The sequence below is a fragment of the Citrus clementina genome, unplaced genomic scaffold (assembly GCF_000493195.1).
Source record: "Citrus clementina cultivar Clemenules unplaced genomic scaffold, Citrus_clementina_v1.0 scaffold_9, whole genome shotgun sequence".
NCBI classification, from domain to species: Eukaryota; Viridiplantae; Streptophyta; class Magnoliopsida; order Sapindales; family Rutaceae; genus Citrus; species Citrus x clementina.
Genome location: NW_006261964.1, coordinates 4,783,778 through 4,811,322, shown reverse-complemented (window position 1 = coordinate 4,811,322; position 27,545 = coordinate 4,783,778). Strand labels below are relative to the sequence as shown.

The following is a 27,545-nucleotide window of genomic DNA, read 5'->3' as shown; positions in this document are numbered from 1 at the left end:
AGTCTGTTAGCAGGACTCCAAGCATCCGCCTAACACCCAGGAGCCGAGTGGAAAATTACTTTTAAAATATTTTCCCAAACAAAAAATTACTTGAAGAAGCCTATTCGAGTAGACGGCTTCAACTTGACAATCTTACAATAACTCGTAACAAATATATGATTGAAAAATGTGCACTTTAGAGAAACACGGCGACGTTTTTGTCCTAACCTTAACCGGTTCCTCCGACGTTGACGAACACCGGTTCGGTCCTCCCGCAATCGACTCGATCCTCTCGGCTATTGCCAAAGCCAAAGCCAAAGCAACTCCCGGCTCCGCTCTTATTACCACTTCTCATGGCAAATTCTTCTCCAACGGCCTCGACCTCGCCTGGGCCCAAGCCGCCGGCTCACGAGCCGGCGCCCGGGAACGCCTCCTCTACATGGTCGAATCCTTCAGGCCGGTGGTAGCCGCCATGATGGATCTACCTATGCCTACCGTGGCGGCCGTCAACGGCCACGCAGCCGCCGCAGGGTTCACACTGGCTTTGAGCCATGATTACGTCATCATGAGGCGTGATAAGGGCGTGCTATACATGAGCGAGGTGGATATCGGGGCCACTCTGCCTGATTATTTTACTGCTCTGTTTCGGGCAAAGGTCGGATCGGCTACGGCTCGGCGCGATGTGTTGCTGAGGGCTAAGAAGATCAAGGGAGAGGAGGCGCTGAGTATGGGACTCGTGGAGGCAGCATACGATAGCGAGGAACAAGTGGCCGAGGCTAGCATGCGCCTGGCAAAGCAATTGGCCGGCAGGACGTGGGCTGGTGAGGTGTATGCGGAAATAAGGAAGAGTCTGTACCCGGACTTATGTGGCGTGCTGGGATTGGACATCAGGGCCGTTGTTTCCAATTCTAAGCTTTGAATTTGATTGGACGAGAAAATAACTATAAACCAGTTGTGTTTTGTGTTAACTGTTATCGAAGTTTAGTGATGAATAATATTCATACGTCTAGTACAAACATAGCTCCACAGACATCTATTACAAGTACACAATTGTTGAACCAATCTATTTTTCATATTAAAGAACAAGAGAAAATTAGTGCATCAAAAATACTTTAATGAAGTTTTTCTTCCCACGAAGAAGATGCACTCAATAGAGAGCCATTCACCAAATATTCGTAGTGCCTATATTTAAATTAGGGAACAGATTTTCTGCCCCTAGATCCACTTATAATAGCATAAAAGAGATAGAAGTATCGTAAGATACATGGGAAATGGTGCCTACAGTCTCACAAGCCGATTCAAAATATTTTCCGTTAAATTTTAGTTTGAAGCATTTCCGATACATCAATTTGAATTACGACCATAATAGAGCAGATAGAAATGATGAATAAGATTCAGCCAGTAAGAACATTCTTGCGGGAGTGTGTACCCATAGGCTATAGCTCAGCAATTTCAAGTTGACAATCTCATATATAAAGATCCAATAAACAGAACAACTCATGTCTCTGATGTTGTGGAAATGAGACGGCAAAATAAATAAGATAATTGAAACATACAAATATGCAAACGTGCAGAATATCAACGAAGAGTTAGAAAGGTGACAAACTACTGCATGATACACGGTAGAAAACATACAAAAACCTACCAGCTGAAAGAATGCTACTTGTTACAGCTTCTGCAAGACCAATCTTCTCTTCCTTCTTTGGCTTAGTTGTCAAAACTATGGTAGCTCTCCCACGTTGGTAATCCAACATTAATCCCAGGATAGAAGTTATCCGATATGTCAGATCTTCTGGGGAAATCTGTATGCCATGTATCTTCTAGCATATCCTCATCATAGTCGTTAAACCTGATTAAATTAATAAACCATTACAACGGCATCAAAGTTAAATAACTTGGCTACAGACATTTCACCATGCAGATAAATAAGCAACTGATGTAAATAACCAAGAACGAGGTGGTGGAGGATACGCATCTGGAACCAAAAGCTTTGGGTAGAACAAACCCATCGGAGGAACTGTTGTGAAAATTTTAATATACTCGCAAGCGCACGAATCTAGAGATAGAAAAGTGGTAACGAGGTCGATCCCACATGGATTGTTATAAATTGAAAAGTCTAATTTAAATCTAAAATTAATATTAATTCTAACCTAGTTGAGCAAATTGAGTTTTAAGAGAAATTAAACTAATTAAACTAAGAAAATAATTAAAGTAAATGAGAATTTAATGAGATAAAAATTACCAAGGTTTCGGAATCCACCACTATTCAATTAGTAATTATCTAAATATTAATTAATCCCCAATTTTAGAGTGAACTCGAAATCAATCTATGTCATCTCATGGATATAACAATTAAGCCCAAGTAATTAAATCTAATGTAGGTTCTTTTTCTGCTTAATAATATGACATCTAAGAATCTCATGTAAACATATTGAATAACAAAGAGTCAAAGTTTCCTAAGCACTCCATGTAAACAATTTAATGAAAGACATAAAATCAAAGATAATCATGTATAAACTTTATAGATCCAAGCATAGAATTAATCGAATATTAATCCTAACAATCAATAATGCATGACAGAATTGATGAAAAGATTTTATTAACATCCAATTAATCATGTGAAATAAAAACCATAATCATCAAAGAACATATATAGGGAATTAATTAAATAAAAAGATAATTATTTTATTGAATAGGGTTTCATCCTTAACCTCAGTGTAAGAAAATTAGCTAGACATACTTGAATTGAGAGCAACAAAAGAAATAAAATCAGCCATGGGAAGCCGAAATATTGCTGCTGCGGATTACTCTCTTCCAAAGCCGAATTCTCCTCCACTGGCGGCTACCTCTTCTTCTTTCCGTCCAGCCACTCCCTCCAAAAGCAAAAACTCTCTTTTATAATATTTAAAATGGACCCCACCTCTTAAATCCTAAAGCCAAAAGGCTTGGCCTTTTACTTGATTTGTTCTCACACGTGATCACTCTTAGAATTGCTTTAGGATTCCTTTTGTAATTATGAAAGCCAAGTGTGGGTCCCTTTAAATTGCTTCCAAATATTAGAATGCCATGCATTTGCTTCCCACGTGTTGGCCACTTTAGCTTTAAATTTCTTCTTTGTTTGCTCTAGCATGGAGAATTCACTTTATTGGCTTCAGCTTCTTCAGATTGAATTTCATACACATCTATTTAATTGCCTCCACAAATTGACTTGATCTTTAATGCTATCCATTTACTATTCTTTATGTACTTTTCATCCATAATCTCCAATCAATTCTCTATTCAATAAAATAATTCAATTAATTAAAAATAATAAATAAAATTAACTAGCAATTATATAATAAAGGGTAAAATATGTATATAAATTATGCTCATCAAATACCCCCAAACTTAGATTTTGCTAGTCCTCGAGCAAAACTAAAATTTAAAACAAAAATAAAAATAACAACACAAAAAGTAAATCCTAACTAAACCACTTTCGCAGGTAATCGCGATTGCATTTAGCACATGCAACAAGCCTTTAAACCCCTAGGCGGCCCTAGTGGACGAGTTATAGTCTCGTGAGGGCTTCAGTGATGATACCCACAAACATCATTTAAAAATAAATAAATAAATTAAATTAAATCAAAAGAACGAAAAACTTTAAATAAACCATGAAAAATAGCCTCAAAGATTGCAAAAATTATATAGCTCAAAGAAAATTTCAAATATTAGCAAAGTTCTAACTTTAATTCAATAGTCAATCCCACCTCTCTTTTGATTCTTGTAGTGTGTGTGTGAAATCAATTCAATCAAATCCATTCCCAAAATCCTCAACATCAACAGCCTTCACCTCAAACAAAGAACAGAGTAGGTCAAACTAATCTTATCATCTTGATCTCCAATTTTTTTTTTCTCTCACAGGCTTTTATGTGCATTTTCTTTTGATTTTTTTTTCAGCACATGCACTTGATTTTTTTTTTTCTTCTCCTTTTTTTTTTTTCAACCATAGTCAGGAGCTTTCACTCTACCCCTTAAGGTAGCCTTCTTCTCATGGTAGATTATCCTCTACATACTTGTGGTACATAGGCCCAAATTACTCAAGGATAGCTTCACTCTTAAGGGTTATAGGTAGCTATTTCTGACTTTGGTGCCCGTGTATACTATTTTGTATTGTGGAGATAAGAATCAAGACAAACAGTCATTTACTCTATCTAAAATTCTCAACTCAGGCTGCGTCAATATCAAATTTCAAGTCAAAATTACGAAAGAATTGATGTTAGTGCTCATGGTTTAAAGAATCTCAATCAAGAGGAACTAACACAAGAATCAAGTATAAACTAAGACAATATTCAACCCTTTCTAAAAACCATATTCATTGTCAATCAAATTTTTATCATTGGCTTTTCACATAAAAACAAAAAACAACAAATTTTTTTTTTTTTAATTTTTATTTAAAATTTTCAATTTTTTTTTTTAACAAACAAAACACACACTATTCCCACCCCCAAACTTATTTGGAACATTGTCCTCAATGTTGCACAAACAAAAGATATGCATGCAAACAAATGAAAGAAATAATAATAATAATAATAATAATAATAATAATAATAAACATAAATAATAAAAAGAAAGTTGGAGAGAACACACCTGGATGGGCTGGGAAAGCTTTAAAAAAAAAAACAACTAAACATTAGAAAAGAAAAATACTAGAAAAGAAAAACAAACAAAGAGAAGAAAACCTACTATTAAAATAAAACAAGAGTGCAAAGATGGACATAATTAATCCTGATAAACAGGATCATCTAAAAGTATCTCCTCAACTTCTGGTGTTCTTAACTCTAAAAATGGTTTCAATCTTTGCCCATTGACCTTAAATAAATCACCATTTTTAGGGTTTTCAATCTCAATTGCTCCATAAGGGAAAACAGTACGAACTATAAAAGGACCAGACCATCGAGAACGTAACTTACCTGGAAAGAGATGCAATCGGGAATTATATAAAAGTACTTTCTGACCTGGTGTAAAGGCTTTTCTCAAAATGTGTTTGTCATGAAAGACTTTCATTCGCTGTTTATAAATCTTGGCATTCTCATATGCATCATTCCTGATCTCTTCAAGTTCTGCTAGTTGTAATCTTCTCTTGGAACCAGCCTGCTGCATGTCAAAATTGAATTTCTTGATCGCCCAATATGCACGATGCTCCAACTCTACTGGCAGATGACATGTTTTTCCATACACAAGTCGATAAGGTGACATCCCAATTGGTGTTTTAAAAGCAGTCCTATATGCCCACAATGCATCATCAAGTCTCAAAGACCAATCCTTTCTATCTGGCCTAACTGTTTTCTCTAGAATCTGCTTGATCTCTCTATTAGAAATCTCTACTTGGCCACTGGTTTGAGGATGATATGGGGTGGCAACCTTATGTGTAATGGAATATTTGTCCAAAAGAGTTTTGAAAGGTTTATTGCAAAAATGGGTGCCACCATCACTAATGATTGTTCTAGGGAAACCAAAACGAGACAGAATATTACTCTTCAAGAATTTCACTACAACCCTATGATCATTGGTTTTGCATGGAATAGCTTCAACCCACTTCGACACATAGTCCACTGCAACCAATATATACTGATAACCAAAAGATGGAGGAAAAGGTCCCATGAAATCAATACCCCATACATCGAAGATCTCAACCACAAGAATAGGATTGAGTGGCATCATGTTCCGCTTTGAAATGCTACCCATACGTTGGCACCTATCACACAAAGAACAGAAAATATAAGCATCATGAAAAAGAGTAGGCCAATAAAAACCACACTGTAAAATTTTTGTTGCTGTCTTTTTAGCACTAAAGTGGCCTCCACAAGCTTGTTCATGGCAAAATGAGATAACACTTTGAATTTCATTATCGGGAACACATCGCCTAATAATCTGATCAGCACAATATTTAAATAAATAGGGATCATCCCAAAAGAAGTCTTTCACTTTAGATAAGAACTTTGTTCTATCTTGCTTAGTCCAGTGCTCTGGGATTTGACCTGTAGCAAGGTAATTAACTATATCAGCAAACCATGGTACGACATTTACACTCATAAGTTGCTCATCTGGGAAAGACTCATTCAAAGGTAAAGATTCTGGAATAAATTTAAGATCAAGGCGAGATAAATGATCTGCCACAACATTTTCAGAACCTTTTTTATCTATAAATTCAATGTCAAATTCTTGTAAAAGCAACACCCAACGAATCAATCTTGCCTTGGCATCTTTCTTAGTAAACAAATATTTTAAAGCAGCATGATCAGTAAAAATAATCACTTTACAACCTATAAGATAAGATCTGAATTTATCAAGTGCAAACACCACAGCTAGCATTTCTTTTTCTGTAGTTGAATAGTTCAACTGTGCATCATTGAGTGTCATACTAGCATAATAAATCACATAAGGCACATGATCTAATCTTTGTCCTAAAACTGCTCCTACAGCATAATCAGATGCATCACACATAATTTCAAAAGGCAAATCCCAATTAGGTGGCTGAATGATAGGTGAAGAAGTCAACAATTTCTTAAGCTTTGCAAAACCATCAAGACAAGATTCATCAAAGATAAAAGGTGCATCCTTAACAAGTAAATTGCATAAAGGTCTAGAAATTTTACTAAAATCTTTAATGAATCTTCTATAAAAACCAGCATGTCCAAGGAAAGATCTTACTTCTTTTACAGATTTGGGATGTGGAAGATTAGAAATTAAATCCACCTTAGCTTTGTCGACTTCTATTCCTTTGCTGGAAATTATATGACCAAGAACAATACCTTGTTTTACCATGAAGTGACATTTTTCCCAATTTAGAACCAAGTTCTTTTCTTTACATCTCTGCAAAACTAATGTTAGATGCTGCAAACATTCATCAAAAGAATCTCCATAAACAGAAAAATCATCCATGAATACTTCAAGAAATCTCTCAACCATATTAGAAAAAATACTAAGCATGCATCTTTGAAAGGTAGCAGGTGCATTGCATAAACCAAATGGCATTCTCCTATATGCAAAAGTTCCAAATGGACAAGTAAAAGTAGTTTTCTCCTGGTCCTCTGGAGCTATAGGGATCTGATTATAACCTGAATATCCATCTAGAAAACAATAAAAATCATGACCTGCAAGTCTATCAAGCATTTGATCAATAAATGGAAGAGGAAAATGATCTTTTCTTGTAAATGAATTCAATTTTCTATAATCAATACAAACACGCCAACCTGTAGTTACTCTAGTGGGAATTAATTCATTATTAGCATTAGTAACTACTGTAATACCAGATTTCTTAGGAACTACTTGCACAGGGCTAACCCAAGAGCTATCTGAAATAGGATAAATAATTCCTGCATCTAATAATTTGATTACTTCAGCTCTTACCACTTCTTTCATGTTAGGATTTAGCCTACGTTGCATCTCCCTAATAGGTTTAGCATTTTCTTCAAGATGAATACGATGCATGCAATCTACTGGATTAATACCTTTAATATCAGCAATGGTCCATCCTATTGCCTCCTTATGCTCTTTTAGAATACCTAACAACTGACATTTTTGCTCAAGATCGAGGGAAGAAGAAATAATAACAGGTAGAGTGTCAGATTCTCCCAAGAATGCATATTCCAAAGTGTCGGGCAGTGCTTTGAGTTCCAATTTTGGTGGTGCCTCCGCAGGTGGGCCAATTTTCTTCTCAGAATGAGGCAGTAATTCTGACTTTGCCTTCCATTTAGTTGTGTCCGTAATTAGAGGTGCATCAAGTAAAGCGCTGACTTCTGCAATTGCACTATCATCATTAAAAGATAAATCAGAATGAGTTAGACATGCCTCTAATGGATCATCAGTATGGTTAGAAATGAATGAATTTTCTACTAATTCCTCTATCATATTTGCTTCAACAAATTCATCTTCTTCTTGTGGCTGCTTGGTAACATTAAAAATATTCAATTCCATGGTCATATTACCAAAAGATAGCTGCATATTTCCATTCCTGCAATTAATAAGAGCATCAGCTGTAGCTAAGAAAGGACGACCTAGAATAACTGGAGTGTGTTTCTTAGGATCATGTACATGCTGAGTATCAATAACGATAAAATCAACAGGATAATAAAATTTATCAATCTGTATCAACACATCCTCTATAATACCACGAGGTATTTTCATTGATCTATCAGCAAGTTGCAAAATAATAGAAGTTGGCTTTAATTCCCCTAGTCCAAGTTGCATGTAAACAGAGTAAGGCAAGAGATTAACACTAGCGCCTAAATCCAATAATGCTTTATCAAAACATTGGTTCCCTATAACACATGAGATAGTAGGAGAACCAGGGTCCTTAAATTTTGGTGGCATTTTACATTGAAGTAAATTGCTAGTTTGTTCAGTTAAAAATGCCTTTTTAGTGACATGCAAATTTCTCTTTTTAGTGCATAAATCTTTCAAAAACTTTGCATATGAAGGAACTTGCTTAATAGCATCGAGTAAAGGGATGTTTATACTTACCTGTTTGAAAATTTCCATAATCTCACCTGTTGAAGTCCCTTTCTTTACCTTTGTTAACCTTTGAGGAAAAGGAGCCTTGGGAATGTAAGCTGGCGGGCCACTCTCTTCAGGATCATTTGGTGATGAGTCTTGTGATGGAACTGAATCTGAAGAAGTAGGCTCAGATGTCTTCCTTGTTTGAACCTCTACTTTGTTGTCAAATAATTTTCCTCTTCTCAAGGTCATAACAGATTTTGCTTCTTCATGTTGATGGCTTGAACTCGATCCAACTTCGTGTACTCCTTTGGGATTAGGAATTGGTTGACTTGGAAATTTTCCTTTTTCTCTCTCAGCTACAGTAGTTGCTAATTGACCCAATTGATGTTCAAGCTTTAGAATAGCTTGAGTGTTTGACTGAAAAGCTTGTTGGGTTGACTGAATGAAACTTTGAAGTGTATCCTCTAAAGAAGGCTTTCTTTGTTGGGGTGCAACAAATTGAGACATAGGTTGTTGGGCAGGAGGATATACTTGGTTAGGAGGGACAAATTGTTGATTGGGCATGTTAAATTGTTGTCCTCCTTGGTTTGACAAAGGTTGATTTTGTTTCCAAGAAAAATTAGGGTGATTCCTCCAATTAGGATTATATGTGGATGAATATGGACTATTGGAGGTTTTCTCATATGATTGTAAAGCATGTACCTGCTCAGAATAAGCCTCTTGATAGGCTGGTAATGATGGACAATTCTGTGCTGTATGAGACACGTTAGAACAAATAGCACAAACCTCATTAGCTACACTAGGATGATGATTCATTGATTGGTTCAGAGCTAAGGCATCTACTTTCCTAAAAAGTGTAGCTAGAGTGGATTTCACATCAAAATCATCCTTAACTTCATATAACCCCTTTCTAGAAACTTGAGATGATTTTTCTCTTTGATTTGAAAAATCCCACTGTTGAGAATTCTCAGAAAGTGAATTAAAGAAATCCCATGCAGCCCCTTCATGTAAGTTCAAAAATCTCCCACCATTCATAGACTCTACCATATGACGATTTGACATGGTTAAACCGTTATAAAAGCATTGTATAAGTCTCCATTTTTCAAAACCATGGTGGGGACACTTGAGGAGTAAATCATTGAATCTTTCCCAACACTCGTAAAATTGCTCACCCTCTCTTTGATAAAAATCACTTATCTCTCTCCTAAGGGCATTTGTTTTAGACATAGGGAAAAACTTGGTGAGAAACTTATTACTCAATTCATCCCATGTACTAATAGATCCAGCAGGAAGTGAATTCAACCAAGCTTTTGCTTTGTCTTTTAATGAGAAAGGGAACATACGAAGCTTAATTGACTCATCATTAAAATTTTGAAAACGAAATGTAGAGCATATGTCAAGAAATTCCTTAATGTGCAAATATGGATCCTCTCTCTCTAACCCATGGAAAGATGGTAAAAGTTGAATGACAGAGGGCTTGAGTTCAAAGTGTGTTGCTGTGGTTTGTGGCAACACAATACAAGATGGTTGGTTGGCTGCAAGTGGTGAAAAATATTCTCTAAGGGTTTTCTCTGCTTGCATTGGTGGAAGTATTGGCAATAGTCTATTTGGGTCATCCATCACTTCTAAAGAACTAGTTTGACTACTATCAATTTTCGACTCTCTTTTAACCAAACGATTTGTTAAATCACGTTCCCAAACACTCATAAACTAACTAGACAAGGAAAGAAAGAAAAAAAAAATAAAATAAAACAAATCAACAATAATAAAAATTAAATAAAAGAAATCAAACAACCAAACAATGAATTTAAAGACAAATAATTTTTTTTTTTTTGTGTTTTTTTTAATTAAAAAAAAAATATAAAAGACAATCTAAATTATAACTAGTGGAAGAATCAAATCAACCTAGATTAAACTGACTTTCTAGCACAATCCCCGGCAACGGCGCCAAAAACTTGTTGTGAAAATTTTAATATACTCGCAAGTGCACGAATCTAGAGATAGAAAAGTGGTAACGAGGTCGATCCCACAGGGATTGTTATAAATTGAAAAGTCTAATTTAAATCTAAAATTAATATTAATTCTAACCTAGTTGAGCAAATTGAGTTTTAAGAGAAATTAAACTAATTAAACTAAGAAAATAATTAAAGTAAATGAGAATTTAATGAGATAAAAATTACCAAGGTTTCGGAATCCACCACTATTCAATTAGTAATTATCTAAATATTAATTAATCCCCAATTTTAGAGTGAACTCGAAATCAATCTATGTCATCTCATGGATATAACAATTAAGCCCAAGTAATTAAATCTAATGTAGGTTCTTTTTCTGCTTAATAATATGACATCTAAGAATCTCATGTAAACATATTGAATAACAAAGAGTCAAAGTTTCCTAAGCACTCCATGTAAACAATTTAATGAAAGACATAAAATCAAAGATAATCATGTATAAACTTTATAGATCCAAGCATAGAATTAATCGAATATTAATCCTAACAATCAATAATGCATGACAGAATTGATGAAAAGATTTTATTAACATCCAATTAATCATGTGAAATAAAAACCATAATCATCAAAGAACATATATAGGGAATTAATTAAATAAAAAGATAATTATTTTATTGAATAGGGTTTCATCCTTAACCTCAGTGTAAGAAAATTAGCTAGACATACTTGAATTGAGAGCAACAAAAGAAATAAAATCAGCCATGGGAAGCCGAAATATTGCTGCTGCGGATTGCTCTCTTCCAAAGCCGAATTCTCCTCCACTGGCGGCTACTCCCCCCAAAAGCCAAGAGCTTAGCTTTCTTATATAGCCTTTAAAATAGGCCCCACCTTGTCAATCCTAAAGCCTAAAGGATTTGGCTTTTATTTTTCTTTACTCTCACTCACGTGCTCATCAATTAAGCTTGTACTAGGATTTCCTTTTTCCAATTGTAAAAGCCAAGTGTGGGCCCCTTTAAGTTGCTTTCCATCCATTTATCTTCTTTGTCCGCATGTGCATGGGTAAATGAATTTGTTGAATTCGGTTTCTTGGCTTGATTTCCACATGCATGTACGTCTAATTCCTTCCAAAAATAAATTAATCTTTAATGCTTACAAATTGAACTCCTTTATGCTCTTTTTATCCATAATCTCCAATTCATTCCCTATTCAATAAAATAATTCAATTAATTAAAAATAACAAATAAATATAACTAACAATTATTTAATTAATGGTAAAATATGTATGTATTATATGCTCATCACTCGTCATAACCTATTACAAGTTCAAATATTCCCAAATTTTAGGAAATTAATTAATTGTTAATGTTTATAATTCTCTCAAAATGTACCACATATGTATATTGTTGTAGTTGGGATTTTTTCCATGGTGCTTGATTAGACTAAATTGGATCTTGTGCCGGCGACATGTAGTCCGTGGAGATGGGAAAGAATTGATCAAGGTAATAATAATACAAAAGAGAAGAAGCAGAGGAATAATAGAGAAGAAGAAAAGTTAGACAATATCTTAGAGCGACATGTCGAGGAAGTAAAGGATTCCTGTATAGAAATTGTTGCACTTGTAGCAACTGTTACTTTTCCCGCAAGTATTACTATGCCTGCTCGTTACAATAATGAAATGGGTCTAGAGTCCAGAGTCCAGACTAGGGGTGCCGCAGTTCTAACTAGAAGCGTCAAGCAATGCTTTACAGGCTAGCATTTGTTACGCTCAATTTGATAGCCATGACTTTGTCCACAAGTGCCGTGTTCATCCACCTCACTTACTTGTCAAGGTTGGTGACGAAGAGTATGGAGCATTGACAATGGCAACTGAGCCTAGGACTAATACTTTATGGCTTGTTAATTTGGTGTTAGCATTTCTTAAAGGCACATATTTAGTGCTATATAATGCCAAAGGCCAAAGCGCTAGTAGTTATGGTTTTCGTTATCCCTGGCTTGTTCTTCTTCATATATCGGTACTTCTTAGGTGTGTTGATCATCTACTCAATTTATGTTAACTAGCCGGCGATCTAGCCCTTCCTCATGAAGGTTGTACATTTTTCTTTCTTCGGCCAATGCATGCACTCAACTGCATGCATATATTTCGTAATATACAGATCCTTTCGCAAATTCGAGTGTTGTGTATATTTAAATGATGTGTAATAGTAAATGTCTTGTATAAGTTATATTGGAAATTTTTCCCAAGTTCCTCTAATCCTCTCAACATGGAATGATAAAAATAAAATGCCTCCTTTTATTATTATTATTAAATTTTCTTATATTACATATGTGATATTCGGGGAAGATTCTTTTCTACTGTAATAAATTGCTTCTGAGTAAAGTAGTGACAGCTCCCAAGATTGACTAAGTCATACCCAAACGCAAAATCTTTTCCTCCACTCTGTTTCTTTCAACTCCCTAGCCTCTACACGAAAGCTACACAGCAATGCAACACACTCGCAAATAAAGATGAATTGGATGCTTATCTATATGTTTTTTGATGCATTAGCTTATTCTATCCTTACAACACACAATGCTTTCTTATGATGCAAGTTTTAAATGATGAAGACAAATTTACTGCTCTTAGTATTTTTCTTGGCGGCAAACTGCAACTAAATTCTATTAATATATTTTTAAATCTTTGCATTGCGGGGTATCTCAATCAGCTATGGGCATGATATTCATTCCATGCTACAAAACGTAGAGCACCTTTCTTCTCTTCTCTGCATCTAGCCATCCAAAACCTTCATCTCTAATTATTATGTTGACGTTTTCAGAATGGCATTTGAAAATAACAATTTAGATTTCATTCACTAAAAAAATTTGAGGAAGCATCTCCGTTGCCATCAAACCATTTGATTCAGTGATGGTACTCCTTTAACGTTGTGGATTATGACGTTACGTGCACATGTTCTACAGCATATTGAGAACCTTTCACATTACTTAGAAAAGATGAGCTTCAATGAGTAAAACACATACTTATTCCCAACAGTACTGTTAACTCTTGCGGGACATATATCTTGTCAAACAGAGGATCTTTTAACTGAACCATTGTTTTTTTAAATGCATGAGTTACATCAATCAACCAACTAGCCTGTCTTCAACCACTGTTTCGATTACAATAGTACTTAAGATTACAGAAAATTAAATAGATTATAAATCATTCAATATCATGCTAACAAATTCATCTGGTTTATATCACGACTTGCAACAAGAGATGAACTCAAGCATTGATGTAAGCAAGACTAGCCAATCTCAGAGTGCAGTCAATTTGCTAACTTTGTGTGGGCTGTATATGTATATGCATGTATTTGTGTGTGTGTATGTGTGAGAGAGAGAGAGAGCACAAGAGAGACAAATGATACTTTGTATGTCTGTTCCTCTTACTCTCCTGGAAAATGAAATACCCCTATATCTAACATGAAAAGCAGTAGCATAAGTTTGATCTACACAACATTCATAATTTTGAAGTGAACAAAGAATGACACATTGGTGCCAGACACAACCGGATCTGCTCCCACCAAGCTGTCTCTTTTCCAACTCTGTTCCATGGTCATGCTAGCAGTAGCTCTAAGTGGAAGTAGCTAGCATTCTAATTATCTTCATCCGATCATCTCTCTACTGAAATCTTCTTAAAGTCTGGAAAATAATTATTACATTTTTGGACCATAGAAATGAAGCTCTTACGTCTTCAAGCCGCCTTATCAGCATCATTCTTTGGTGCTGTAGCAACAATAATGATCTTGTTCTCATCCATTCCCATCGTAGTTCGAATCTAAAAAGCAGTGAAAGATGAAATTGTTAATAGTGAAATTGATTAAGTAGTTGGATTTCATCAAATATATATAGGTAGCATCTTGGCTCCCACCAAAAGCATTTGCTTTGGGATGGTGCTCTTTTTTCTTTCTAAATTGTGTGCAAATGGAACAAATCTTGTGCAGAAGTGCACTAAAATCCCATGACATGAATTAGAAAATGTAGGCATGTACAAGTAGTAGGGTGCATACCCACTCATGAATGGTTTCAACTCAGCACTCAGCAGTGGACTGCAATTTGCCAAAATGAGAACCTCTAACATTTGTAATCTATCTAACATCTTCTTACTTTATGAGGAAATTAAAATGTAGAACCAAGCTAAACACATATTTTCATACATCCGATTTTGCTGGTTATAGCGACAAGCCTGAGGGATATGCCTCTGGCGAAGACATAGAAAATAGGTAAATGTATTAGCATTGACACTTGCCAACTTGTCCCTAAAATGATCACTGCATTTAATTTTAATCAACCAACTACTCAATATTTCATTCAGGGTCATACATTCTTCTTTCTTTCACCCTATGTGCAGTCGGAGTTACTTTATGCTTATTTTAGTAAATAACGTGATATAAAACTCCAACTTTGATTGTTGACTTATGAGTTATTTAGATATGAGACTGTAGATTCAGAAAGTCTTGTTGAATACGAGACTGTAAATTCAAATAGTCTTGTTGAACATGGGACTGTAGATTCTTATAGCATGTTGAATATCTCATATTTCTCTTGACGAGGGATAATAATGATGAAATATCACCTTTATTTTATCTTAGAGCAGAATTTTCTCAGATGTAGTGATAATTGTTGACAAACAGATGATAAATCCAACACTCGCTGGCAATCTTCCATGGCATTTTGTTTTTTGGAAAGAACTAGTATCATAATCACTAACTTTATAATTTTCCTCAATGAATTAGATTAACATTTGAAACCACCCTTGCCCCCGCTCCCCTCTTATTTTGGTGGTGGTTGTTGAACACGTAGTCGAAAGTACAATTCAAACGGTGATGCTTGCAATATTAGCTTATCTGAGGGTGCAGTCTATTTGCATAAGCTATATGTGTACTGCCTATATATATGCTTGTGAGTGTATGGTGGACGAGGAGGAGTGTGAGAGAGAGAGCTTTATAAATTTGTTCATCTTATGTAAAATTAAACATCACATGTCTAAAAGAGCAACAGCATAAGTGACTTGAAGACAGAAAAATGGAAATATGCCCATAAAAACCCAACAGCTTTAGATGTATTGGTTATTTTCAATTTATGGACTAGAGGAAATCAAGGTTGTGCATAAGTTTGCCTATACCTTAATTACCATGTACAAATTACATTGTATACAAACTACTTTTATATGTTTGCCACGTGGCCTACTTTTTTAATTCTCATTAACTATAATATTTTTTATTTTCCTTCTACCTATACTTTCAGAAGTAGTGCTAGTTACAAATCTTAAAATTTTATCCTAAAATTAATTTTATTGTATGCATTTCAAGGTGATTTGCAATATTAACTATTAACAAACTCTTACAAGTGGATGTAAATTTTTTTTAATTAAATTAAAAGTAGTGTTAGACTTCTTAAAATTTTATTTTAAATTATGTGGTATTCATCAAAGTAGATTATGAAATAATACAACTAATTCACTTGATATTTGTAAAAAAATATCAACCACCTAATGAATGATATATTATGTAGAATGAAATTTAAGATAAAAACTTATAAGGTTAGCGATATTGATCTAAACATATAATGTGAAACTATAAGATATCAGCTGCACCACACCATAACAAACATTAATAATTAGTTCGTACTTGGTAATGATCTTTTTTATGTATATTCAATTTATATATACACAACACACACATGATAGGAACCTTGTTGCATGTAACGACGGACAATGAAAAAATTGTTATGCCTGCACGGTGCAACTGACGCACCGTAGCAAGACTCGAAACCATACATTTTCCAACGAAAGTGCTTATGGATTCTTAATAAAAATGATCATGTCATAGGGTTAGGATATTAACCAAACCATTTGATTGTGAAACTTCCTTAATTTTCTCTATCCTAGGAAAGCGCTTATCAATTTCTCCATCATATGTAAGTGAATCATTCTCTATTCCAAGACCCTGCAAGATAAAAACAAAAACAACCAAAAAAAAAACTGACTAGTTTACCTGACGAGCGGCTATGAATGAGGAAAATTTTCCATCTTTTACACTACACTCTTCAACGTCTTCCGTTCACTATCCGTAGCCTTTCTTAGTTGTTGTTTGGGTATGTATGTTTGGTGAAGACTCTACTAGCTAATACCAATGTATCTTCCCAGTTGCTTTTCAGAGCATGCGAAAAGTGTACAATTTTATCAATGAGCCTTTAGCCCAGTGGGAGAATTTTTATAATTACAATGTTGAGTGCAAATGTTCGAGCCTCCATAAAAGCATTATATGGGTTAATTTCAATCCTCTCTCAATTATCAAATAATTGAGTAGAGCCAGTCTGCCCCTCACGAAATGTGAGTGAAATGGATAGCTCTCGAATATTAGAGAGAATTTAAAGAATCTGGACAATGTTTCATAAGAGTACATGCTACGAAGAAGGTCCTAGTTGTATAATCTGTTTGTAAATATTATTAGTAATATCTGATGTAATATCAGTAACAGTTCTGTATAACAATATTAATAAAAAAAAGGATACAATTTTCTCGAGCGCGTGAAAGTAATGGCCTTAGCCTATTGGCCATATTCGTATGATTTTCAAATAGTTTATTTAACTAGTTATCATAATTAAAATTTTTTAAAAAAATTAAAGATTGAAAATCGATTAAGCTTTTTAAGATATTAAGAAAAAGTATTATTATAGTTGGACAACATTTAAAATTATAAAATATGAAATAATTGTAAGAAGTATTTGTGCTTATCATTTTATTTTTGTATCTTTCAAAAAAATTTATTTTAGTTTATTTTTGTCATGAGTTGAAAACTGATGTCATGCTCTAAAAGTATCTTTACATTCAAAACTAAGATAAGTTGTATTATAATTTTAAATGGCAAGGGCAGTGTACTCATTATCGTTAAAAACAAATGAAAGAAAAAAAAAATCTTGAATCCCGAATATCTAACGTGATCATCTTCTTCTTCTTCACTTTTTTTCTCAGATAGTGATCCACCATCTTTGAAAAATTATTGGCATTTTTGAATGGGTACAGGCCATGCATTGGCATTGATGGGTGTCGTCTAAAAGAAGAATTGGAGGGATTTTGATGGCAGCCGTGGGTGAGGAAAATTTATTATGTTTTTATAACTTATCTCAGCGATACGTGATATATTTGAAAGTGGATTTTATATAATATTTCTTTGAGATTTTTTTTTTCCAGTTGCTGAGTTTGATTTGGTTATGGAATGATGGATTTATTATTATGAGTTTGAAGGATTGTGACGAAATAGAAATTAAGATTGACAGAAAGCATATTGATCTTCAAGCTTTAATGGCAGTTTCAATTTGCTATCTTCAAGTTTTAGTGGCGGTTTCAATTTGATATCTTGATGAGAGCAAGATTAGCAATTTAGCACACAAGGAGGATACTTAATCACAAGCAGTTTTTTTTTTTTTTTCCCCTTCTTTTCCCCAATTGGAGCATAAGAAGTTTTGGAAGTGAAGGCACGCATTCTTCAGTTGAGTTTGATTCTTTATTTTTGTTTTCTCATTTTTTTTATTTAATTAAAAATTTAATTAATTTTTTAAAGTAAGGACATATTAATATTTTGTTAGTCAACTATTGGTCAACTAATAGTAGAAAATAAAAATATAATGAAATAAAAGATTTTACAAAAGATATTATAATAAAATAATAGACACCAACACTTCTTATAATCATTTGATATTTTATGATCTAAAGTAATTAAATGATAATAATCCTAAAAAAAATAGTAAGAACCAGAATCATTTATTGAATCCTGCATATCATTAACCACACACTTTAGGTATAAGCAATATTCTTAACTAATGAAGTTACTTTTGAGTAATGAAGCGTGACCGAATGATTTTCAAGTAACTTTATTTTGACAAATCATTTGATTTGGAATTCAAGTGTGGTAAGGAAATAAGTGTAGAAGCGGATTAAGGGTGTGGGGTTAATGGTCCACTCAAAAATAAATTTCCTATTAATTTTTGGGAACTTATCTTTGAGTGGGGGTAATTTTATAAATAAATTTTAATATTGGTTTCAATTTTATAAATTATTTTTTTATTATGATGTTGCCCCGTGTGAATTAATTTTTAGATATGCCCCTGGTTTAAGGGTGTTAATTAATTAAAAAAATTAATGAAGTAATTTTATTGTGGACATGCTCTTGAAGTCAAGGTCCATCTCAATTGACAAGAAATGAACTTTGTTATACCTTAAATTTCGAACTTCAATAAATACGCAAGTTAATTAAAAAGGAAAAAAAAAGATAAATAAAATTATTTTGCTTATAAAATGGCAGAACAGACTTTAGAAAACAGCTGATTAGTATAACATAATCTTTAATTTACTGGACGAGGATGAATTTTCCTTTAATTGCTCTTTCAACGAAAGTGCCTATGCATTTGTTCGGTCATATTAACTGCAGGTCTTCAGAAAACAGGAAAGTTCCCATACATTTTGCAGGTCTTCAGAAAACAGTGATTAGTATAGCCTAATATTTAATCTACTGAACGAGGATGAATTTCCCTGTAGGACCAGACTCGTACGCGCATGTAACCCATTTTTATCTATAAATTGGTAAGCGCACTTAGCAGCACCGTAGCCAATAGCCATCTCCATTTTGGAAACGGAAAAAAGAAAAGAAAATCCTATCTTTCACAAACACTTCCTTCCCATTTCTATTTGGGGGACCACATCACATCACCAGCAAAATGTCGTCGTCACTTTCAGGTTCTGATAACCAGAATGCTGAGACACGACGGGCAGGACTACTAAGTGTCCGAGAAAAGAATTTCGAGTTGATGGATTCTCTTTACAAGGTTGCCGTAGAAGGCCATACCGATCAATTCAGAGCACACTCAAAGATGCTTGACCAAATATTCACTCCGAACGAGAACACAATCCTCCATATCCACATCACAGCCCGGCCTAATCAAACAATGAAGCCTAATAACAAGTTAAAAAGCAGCCTTTGGAGGATGATGAGTGTTAAGATACTAATCAAATCTTGGTCGTTAATCAACCAAATCGATTCAATCTGACTCCCCAAGAATTGTTACCATTAGAAAAGAAAACAACAACACATCCAAGAAACTAAAGAATTAAGAAAGAAGAGAGAGTGAGAAGAAGACAACACTCAAAGATTACGTGGTTCAGTACCAATGGTACCGATATCCACGGCTGAAGAACCCTCTTGGACTTGAAGCTTTTATTGAACTGATTGATTACAAAGAGACAACTCATGACAAGGATTAAATCTCTCTCACGGAGAATTTTCTATCTCTCACCCTAGGCCTCTCAAAATCGTGATTAAAATTCTTCTCTGATCAGCCTCTAACTATATATTTATAGCTATGTTGTCCAGCCGTAAGCAGCAACAAACTTAACTAACTACTGGCCCCACAAATGTTGACTCAGCTCGCCACTTAACCACATAACATAATTAACTAAAGCTTCACAATGAGTACTTTTAAAAAGCAATCATCATCATTAGAACATTTTGTGACAGATATTTTAGAAATGTCTCCTGGTCTATTACTGAAGGCCAACACCAAAGGGGAAACTTTGCTGCACATCGCGGGCAGGCACGGGCATGTTGATATAGTGAAGGATTTGATTGCCGAATGCAAAAAACCCCACCAGAACGACCCCGAGAAAGTTATTGAAGCCGCAAGGCTGATGCTGGGGATGACGAATGAAGCCAAGGACAAAGCCTTGCACGAGGCGGTGCGTTACAATCGAGTCGAAGTGGTGAAGATGGTGACCAAAGAAGACCCTAGTTTACCATATGATGCCAATAATGCCGGGGAGACTCCACTGTACCTGGCCGCGGAGAGGGGTTACAAAGACGTGATGCAAGATATTTTCTTGACTTGCAAATCACCAGCTGGCCATGGACCAATGGGAAGAACGGCTTTGCACGCAGTGGCATTTCGTAATGATACAGGTAAAACCTGTTGTTATTTGATTGTCAACCTTTTTTTGTTTTAAATATTTCTCATTTTGAACATACAAGAATCAAAATAACTTATACTTTAACCAAATCTATTATGCAAAATTAATTTGAACAAATAGTTGGTCACTCTATATCATTTTTCAATTTAATTTTTGTTTGCTTTCTTTTATGTAGAAATGACAAAAGTGTTACTAGATTCTAGTATTGGAACTCAGACCAGCAAAGTGGATCAGCAAGGGTGGCGTCCACTTCACTTGGCAGCACACTTGGGGTACTATGACGTGGTGAAGGAATTACTCAAGGCCGATAAATCAGCCGCCTACAAAGCTGATAATGAGGGAAAAATACCTCTTCATCTTGCAGCCGGTAAGGGCAGACTACATACAATGCAAGAGCTAATAATGAGTTGTCCAAGTTCTTGTGAACTGGTCGATGACAGAGGGTGGAATGTTTTTCACTTTGCCCTGCATAGCGAAAGTAGAAGAGCGAAAGTAGAAGGACAGTCGAATTACTTTTAAAAAGCCCATAGCTTGGAAACCTTGTAAACGAGAAAAATGATGACGGAAACACACCTCTCCTAGAACATGCTGTTTCTGGTTCTTTTATACAGTCTTTCGTTTGTCACCCAAAAGTGGACAGGCTAGCATTCAATCATCACAACTGTAGCGTTGAAGACATATATGTTAGGAAATTAAGTTTCCTCCCAAGATTACTCCAAGCAATTTATCAAGCAACAAATTAATAAAAAAAATTAAATAGAGAATACACCAATCACACAACACAAGATTTACGTGAAAAACTCCAAATCCAGAGAAAAACCACGGTCGTTGTTGAGAGACAACCAGAGAAAAATATTCACTATGTGGAAAATTATTACAACCACTCTCAGAAATAATTTTCTCTCCCCCAAGCTCCAAATACATAATCCCGATAAATATTCCTTAACAAAGCAATCCCATAATACCCATATTGAGGAGCCAAATACTCATTCAATATAACTACATGCTTAAGAATATTTCTATCTCTCAATTCTCACCAAAATTTGGATCGCTTCTCTGGGATTTGGATACAAAAATAAGGAGGAGCACTCCTCTATTTATAGCCAAATTATGGCTTCCTTTTCTTCTTCTTTTTTTCTTCTTTCCATGGGCGGCATCTACCCATTTTCCTTGTTCAATGGCTAGCCACCCACCATCTTTGAATTCAAAGATGATTGCTCAACCACCCACCATTTTGACATTTTTTTTTAATCAATTTTCAACAATCTCCACCATGATTAAAAAAAAAAAATTCCATAGCCACTGCTACAAAACACTGTCTTCACCAATAGTCATAATTTTTAATATAAAGAATTATCACACTCCACCATAAAGAGTATACCACTTAAAATCAACCATTCTAATATTTTTCTCGGCACATATCAAAATATCCTGCTGAAATTTATGGTGCAATTCTCATGCTTGGTTTCACTGAGAATTCTTCAGCCATGACATAACTTTTCCACCACACACCTTACATTTATACCAAGCCAATGCCTGCGTGCAAACTTGTGGACCCCACTGATAATAATATGTTCTCTTTCATGGCAACTTGGATATCTACATGCAAAAAGAACTAACTCAATCTCTTATAAAAAAGAAATTCACCATCTGCGAGAATATCGGTATCTCCTGATTCTGGAGCAATTTGCCGAGCTCGCTCCACCTTCTTGACAATTTCCTTGAGGTGCCAAATTGTCCACACCTTCAAATCCTTGTGCATACCAGATTGGATATACCTTTAACTTGAATTCTCTACAAGCCAACAAAAAATCATTCTCCCATTAATTTTTCAATAACATCAAACTCCACCAAGTTTGAAAAACACCATCTGTTGACATATATGTTTTATAGATCAGCCTCCGCTCTTCACCACAGACTATTTGAATTGGCTCCACTGCTTCACGCGAACAGTACCGTATACATGAATAATATCGTGTACGTAAACAGTGTCCCGACACCAAACCTTCAATCAATGGCTCTGATACCACTGTTAGGAAATTAAGTTTCCTCCCAAGATTACTCCAAGCAATTTATCAAGCAACAAATTAATAAAAAAAATTAAATAGAGAATACACCAATCACACAACACAAGATTTACGTGGAAAACTCCAAATCCAGAGAAAAACCACGGTCGTTGTTGAGAGACAACCATAGAAAATTATTCACTATGTAGAAAATTATTACAACCACTCTCAGAAATAATTTTCTCTCCCCCAAGCTCCAAATACATAATCCAGATAAATATTCCTTAACAAAGCAACCCCATAATACCCATATTGAGGAGCCAAATACTCATTCAATATAACTACATGCTTAAGAATATTTCTATCTCTCAATTCTCACCAAAATTTGGATCGCTTCTTTGGGATTTGGATACAAAAATAAGGAGGAGCACTCCTCTATTTATAGCCAAATTATGGCTTCCTTTTCTTTTTTTTTTTTTCTTCTTTCCATGGGCGGCATCTACCCATTTTCCTTGTTCAATGGCTAGCCACTCACCATCTTTGAATTCAAAGATGGTTGCTCAACCACCCACCATTTTGACACTTTTTTTTTAATCAATTTTCAACAATATACGTTCAAACAAGGTGCTTTTTTAGGAGAGCGAGGTAAGACAGACTACATAATAATCTATATTTTTAATTTTTGTGTCCTTATTAGTTATTTTTACGCACCGACTCTAGAATTAGGAAATTGATTGTTTACTGTTCAAAACAATTGTTTCAAAATGTACAACATATATTGTTGCAGGCATCGTTTCTAGGGTGCTTGGCTAGACTTAACCCTATCCGATGCCAGTGACACATAGTCTTTGGAAATGGGGAAAGAAAGGAACAAGGTAGTAATACTAGTATAGAAGACAAGAATAACAATGACAGAAAAGAAAAGTCATCATCATGATACGAGGAGTTGGAGCAATATGTCAACAAAAACAAGGAAGCCCATCTAGTAGTGGCAGCACTTATAGCAACTGTTACATTCACAACAGGTATTACCGTGCCTGGTGGTTACATTAATGAAATTGGTTCAGATCAGGGTGCCGCAGTTTTAACAAAAAGCAGTGATTTCCAAGCATTTGTTATATTCGATTCGTTAGCCATGATTTTGTCCACAAGTGCCATCTTCATCCACATTTACCTGTCATTGATACCGGACAAGATTTAGGAATATATTCTATGGCAAATTAGTCGAGGAATGATTCAGTTAGCCTTGGTTGTGATGGTTTTCGCTTTTCTTATAGGCACATATTCAGTGCTTCATAGTGCTAAAGTACTTGCAGTTATTGTTTCCATCATCACTGGCGGCTTCTTCCTCTACATCTACGATTATGCCGCACATTTCTTGTTAATAACAGCAGCGATGAGATTCCAGGTCCGCAGGCTAAAAGAAATTAGGGAGAAGTTTCAACGAATTTACTTTCTTGTATTTGAATGACTTTGTCCAGGCCTGTTAAGAAATCACATAACGTGTGCAAACAGTCTGCTTATGCTTAGCACGTGTGAGAATTTAGTTAGCTGAAGTTAGTTAAGTGTGTAATGCCAGCTCAGCAAAATTAGTTAAGCTTACTGAGATTCTGTTTTTGTAGCTTTCTTCTGTTAGCTAATCGTGTGGTGTATAAAAGGTGTGTTTGTGATTATTTGTAAAGTTAGTGAAAAAGATGAAATAAAATCCAAAATCTTCTTTGAGATTTTCTCAACAAACAGAGTAAATTTTCTTAGCAACCAAACAAATTGATCAGTGAATTTTATGTTTTCAAACATGGTATCAGAGCCAGTTCTAGTTGATGGATCTACTTAACAAATTGACAATCCTGAGTATCAGATTTAGAGATCACAAGATCAAACTCTTCTTGGCTTGCTGCTGTCATCAATAAGTGAAGGTATTCTAAGCCTTGTCATCAACTGTGAAAGTTCTTTTGATGTATGGAAAACTTTAGAAAAGAAATTTGGAGTTCAATCTGAAGCTCAAGTTCTGCAACTCAGATATGAACTAAATACTCTTAAAAATGAATATCTTAGTATTGAAGATTATTGTATTAAAATGAAAGTAGTATCTGACAAGCTTGCTAGTGCTGGTAGTCGAATAACAGAAAAGGATCTAATGCTGACCATACTCAATGGATTAGGACCAGGATACCGTGATATTGTTACATTCATAACTGGTTCACGTATGGAATTTGACAATGCTTATGCATTGTTGCTCACTCATGAAACTAGATTGGAACAAGATCAGGACGATAAGAGTGTAATCAATGCTAACATGAATATACTAATGCATTTCATCCTAAGGCTTATTATGTACGGCCTAGGGGAAACTTTAAGAGAGGAGGTTATTATGGTGGTAGAAATGTTTTTTTTTTTTTTGGTAGAGGAAATATTAACTTTTCTCCAAGAATGTTCAATGGAGGTTTTAGAAGTGGTTTTGATAGAGGATACTCTTTTGGCAATAACTTCAATGGCAATAATCTTTTAGCACCAAAGAATCCACCTTCTATTGTCAAGAATGGATCACAGGGAACTTTCAACAACAATTCAAGGGATCCAGTATGTCAAATTTGTCTCAAACTTGGTCATACTGCTGATATTTGTTGGCATAGATTTGTTGAAAACTATGTGACAATACCAAGAGGTTTTGGCAAAGGCAAAGCACCAATAGCAGCATATCTGTCAAATTTTGATGGCTTTGTTTCTAATCCAAACTTTGATAGTTATGAAAACTTCAACTATATGCCTTTAGCTTACAATTCTATGTCTGGCAGTAGCTATTACTCTAGTATTTATGCATATACTTCTGGAGCAGCATTTATGGCTAATTTTGAAGGGGCTGCTGATGATGGATGGTACTTAGACAGTGGAGCAACTCACCATTTGACCAACAACATAGAGAATTTACAGATCAGTGAAGAATTCAAAGGTACTGATCAACTTGTAATAAGTAATGGTCAAGGTTTGTCTATCACTCATATTGGACATGCATTTCTGTCACATAGATCTTCAAATTTCTTATCCACACATATTAAAATAGCACTTAAGGACATATTACTTGTTCCTTCAATTACCAAAAATCTACTAAGTATTTCCAAACTGACATCTGATAACCCCATAACTGTTGAGTTTTGTGGAAATGTTTGTTTTGTGAGGATATAAATGGACAAATTCTTCTGCAGGGACTTGCTGAAAGAAGTCTATACAAGCTGCTACTGAGTTCTAATTCTTCTTTTCCATTATCTACATCTCATCTTTATCATACTCAACTAAATAAACTTGTCTCAATGTTGTCCAGCTTTCAAAACTTTGATAGCTTTACTAAAGCTTGTTATCATTCTGTTTCCAATAAATGTAAAGCCAAATTTGATGCGATAACTTTGTTACATAGAAAATTTGGTCATCCAAGTTCAGTGAAACTGATGCATTTCCTTAAATCTTGCAAACATTTAAAGGTCTCTAAAAAAGATGTTGTTTCTTTAACAAATTCTCTATGTGAGGCATGTCAGTTAGGCAAAGTTCACAAGCAAAATTTTCTAGCAACTGAAACAAAAATAAAGGGAGTCTTAAAATTGATTCATACTGATATATGGGGTCTTTTACCCACTGTATCTAGAAATGGATACAAATATTACATTAGTTTTGTAGATGATTACATTAGATACACCTGGATCTACCCACTTAAACTTAAATCACAGGCATTTGAGGTCTTTAAACTGTTCAAAGCACAAGTTGAAAATTAGTTTAATGCCAAGATTAAAGAATTGCACTCTGATATGGGTGGAGAGTTTAGAGTGTTCAGTGATTTTCTAAGTCAAAATGGGATCAATTTTAGACATTCATGTCTTTATACTCATCATCCAAATGGTCTTATTGAGAGGAAACATAGACACATAATTAAATTAGGATTAACACTCTTAGCTCAAGCTAATCTCTCTTTTCAATTTTGGTGGGAAGCTGTAAACACAGCAGTATATCATATCAATAGGCTACCAACACTTGTTCTCAAGCTTTTATCTCCTTATGAAAAGCTTTTTAAGCACAAACTAGATTATACATTTCTTAAGTGTTTTAATTGTCTATGTTATCCATATTTGAGAGACTTTAATAAACATAAGTTTGATTTTCACACTACCAAATGCATCTTCATTGGCTACAGTCCTTCCTACAAGGGTTACAAATGTCTAACAAGCACATGAAAAGTTCATATCCTAAGGCATGTTATCTTTGATGGAAATGCATTCTCTTATTCAACAAATAGAACTTTTCATTCATCTGAAAAGAATTCAAATTCTGAAATATTAGTATTAAATTTTTCTCAGCAACAAATTTATCGTCTCTCCATATTATCTTTAACTGACAGCAGCTTGGAATATCTTCAATCAAAAAGTTCAGAAAGCAATGAACAAGTGCTTTTTGTTTCTGCACATACAAATAATCTGCATCAACAAGAGCATTCTCAACCTACAATATCATAACAGTCCTTCTCAATCATACCATCACAAACTACATCACCAAACCAAAAAATGAACCACAACCACAAACTGAACCACAACCATCTACTTTTCAGCATACAAATCAAATTTAAAACACAAACATTTCTTCACAACCATCCTATCCAATGACAACCAGATCAAAATCTGGAATCTTCAAACCAAAAGTCTACATAACTACCTTAACCAATAAAGAACATAGGACAGTTCAAGAAGCTCTAAGTGATCAAAATTGGCATCAAGCTATGAGAGATGAATATGAGGCCTTGATGAGAAATGAAACATGGTCAATAGTACCATTTTCAGATGCATACAAGGTCGTTGACAGTAAATGGGTGTTTAGAATTAAACAAAACACAGATGAGAGTGTAGCTAAATAGAAAGCCAAATTAGTTGCAAAAGGTTTTCAGCAAACTGAGGGTATTGATTATTTTGAGACTTTTAGCCTTGTTGTGAATGCTTGCACAGTGAGAATTATTTTGAGTTTGGCTATAATGAACAAATGGAAAATAAGGCAAGTGGATGTAAACAATGCCTTTTTAAATGAAGAATTAACAGAAGATGTTTACATGTATCAGCCGGAAGGATTTATTGATGAGAAAAGGCCCAACTATGTATGCAA

At 34.8% G+C, this 27,545-nt stretch overlaps 1 protein-coding gene, 1 non-coding gene and 1 pseudogene across 2 annotated transcripts; all 3 read left to right on the top strand.

The window, feature by feature from the left end:
- The first annotated feature begins 89 nt into the window (after positions 1 to 89).
- Positions 90 to 1,000, top strand: LOC18032194 (enoyl-CoA delta isomerase 2, peroxisomal). Its single transcript, XM_006420066.2, has one exon. It carries the CDS (start codon positions 167 to 169, stop codon positions 896 to 898), a length of 732 nt encoding a protein of 243 aa, XP_006420129.1. The 5' UTR covers positions 90 to 166; the 3' UTR covers positions 899 to 1,000.
- An 8,562-nt stretch (positions 1,001 to 9,562) lies between these two features.
- LOC112095456 lies at positions 9,563 to 9,669 on the top strand. The gene has a single exon (XR_002903822.1). It is a non-coding gene; the product is annotated as a small nucleolar RNA R71 (small nucleolar RNA).
- Positions 9,670 to 19,160: 9,491 nt separating this feature from the next.
- On the top strand, positions 19,161 to 23,880 carry LOC18032384 (annotated as a pseudogene).
- Positions 23,881 to 27,545: the final 3,665 nt, after the last annotated feature.

Coding starts and splice junctions, on each gene's coding strand:
- LOC18032194 (XM_006420066.2), top strand. CDS start 167: ATGTGCACTTTAGAGAAACACGGCGACGTTTTTGTCCTAACCTTAACC.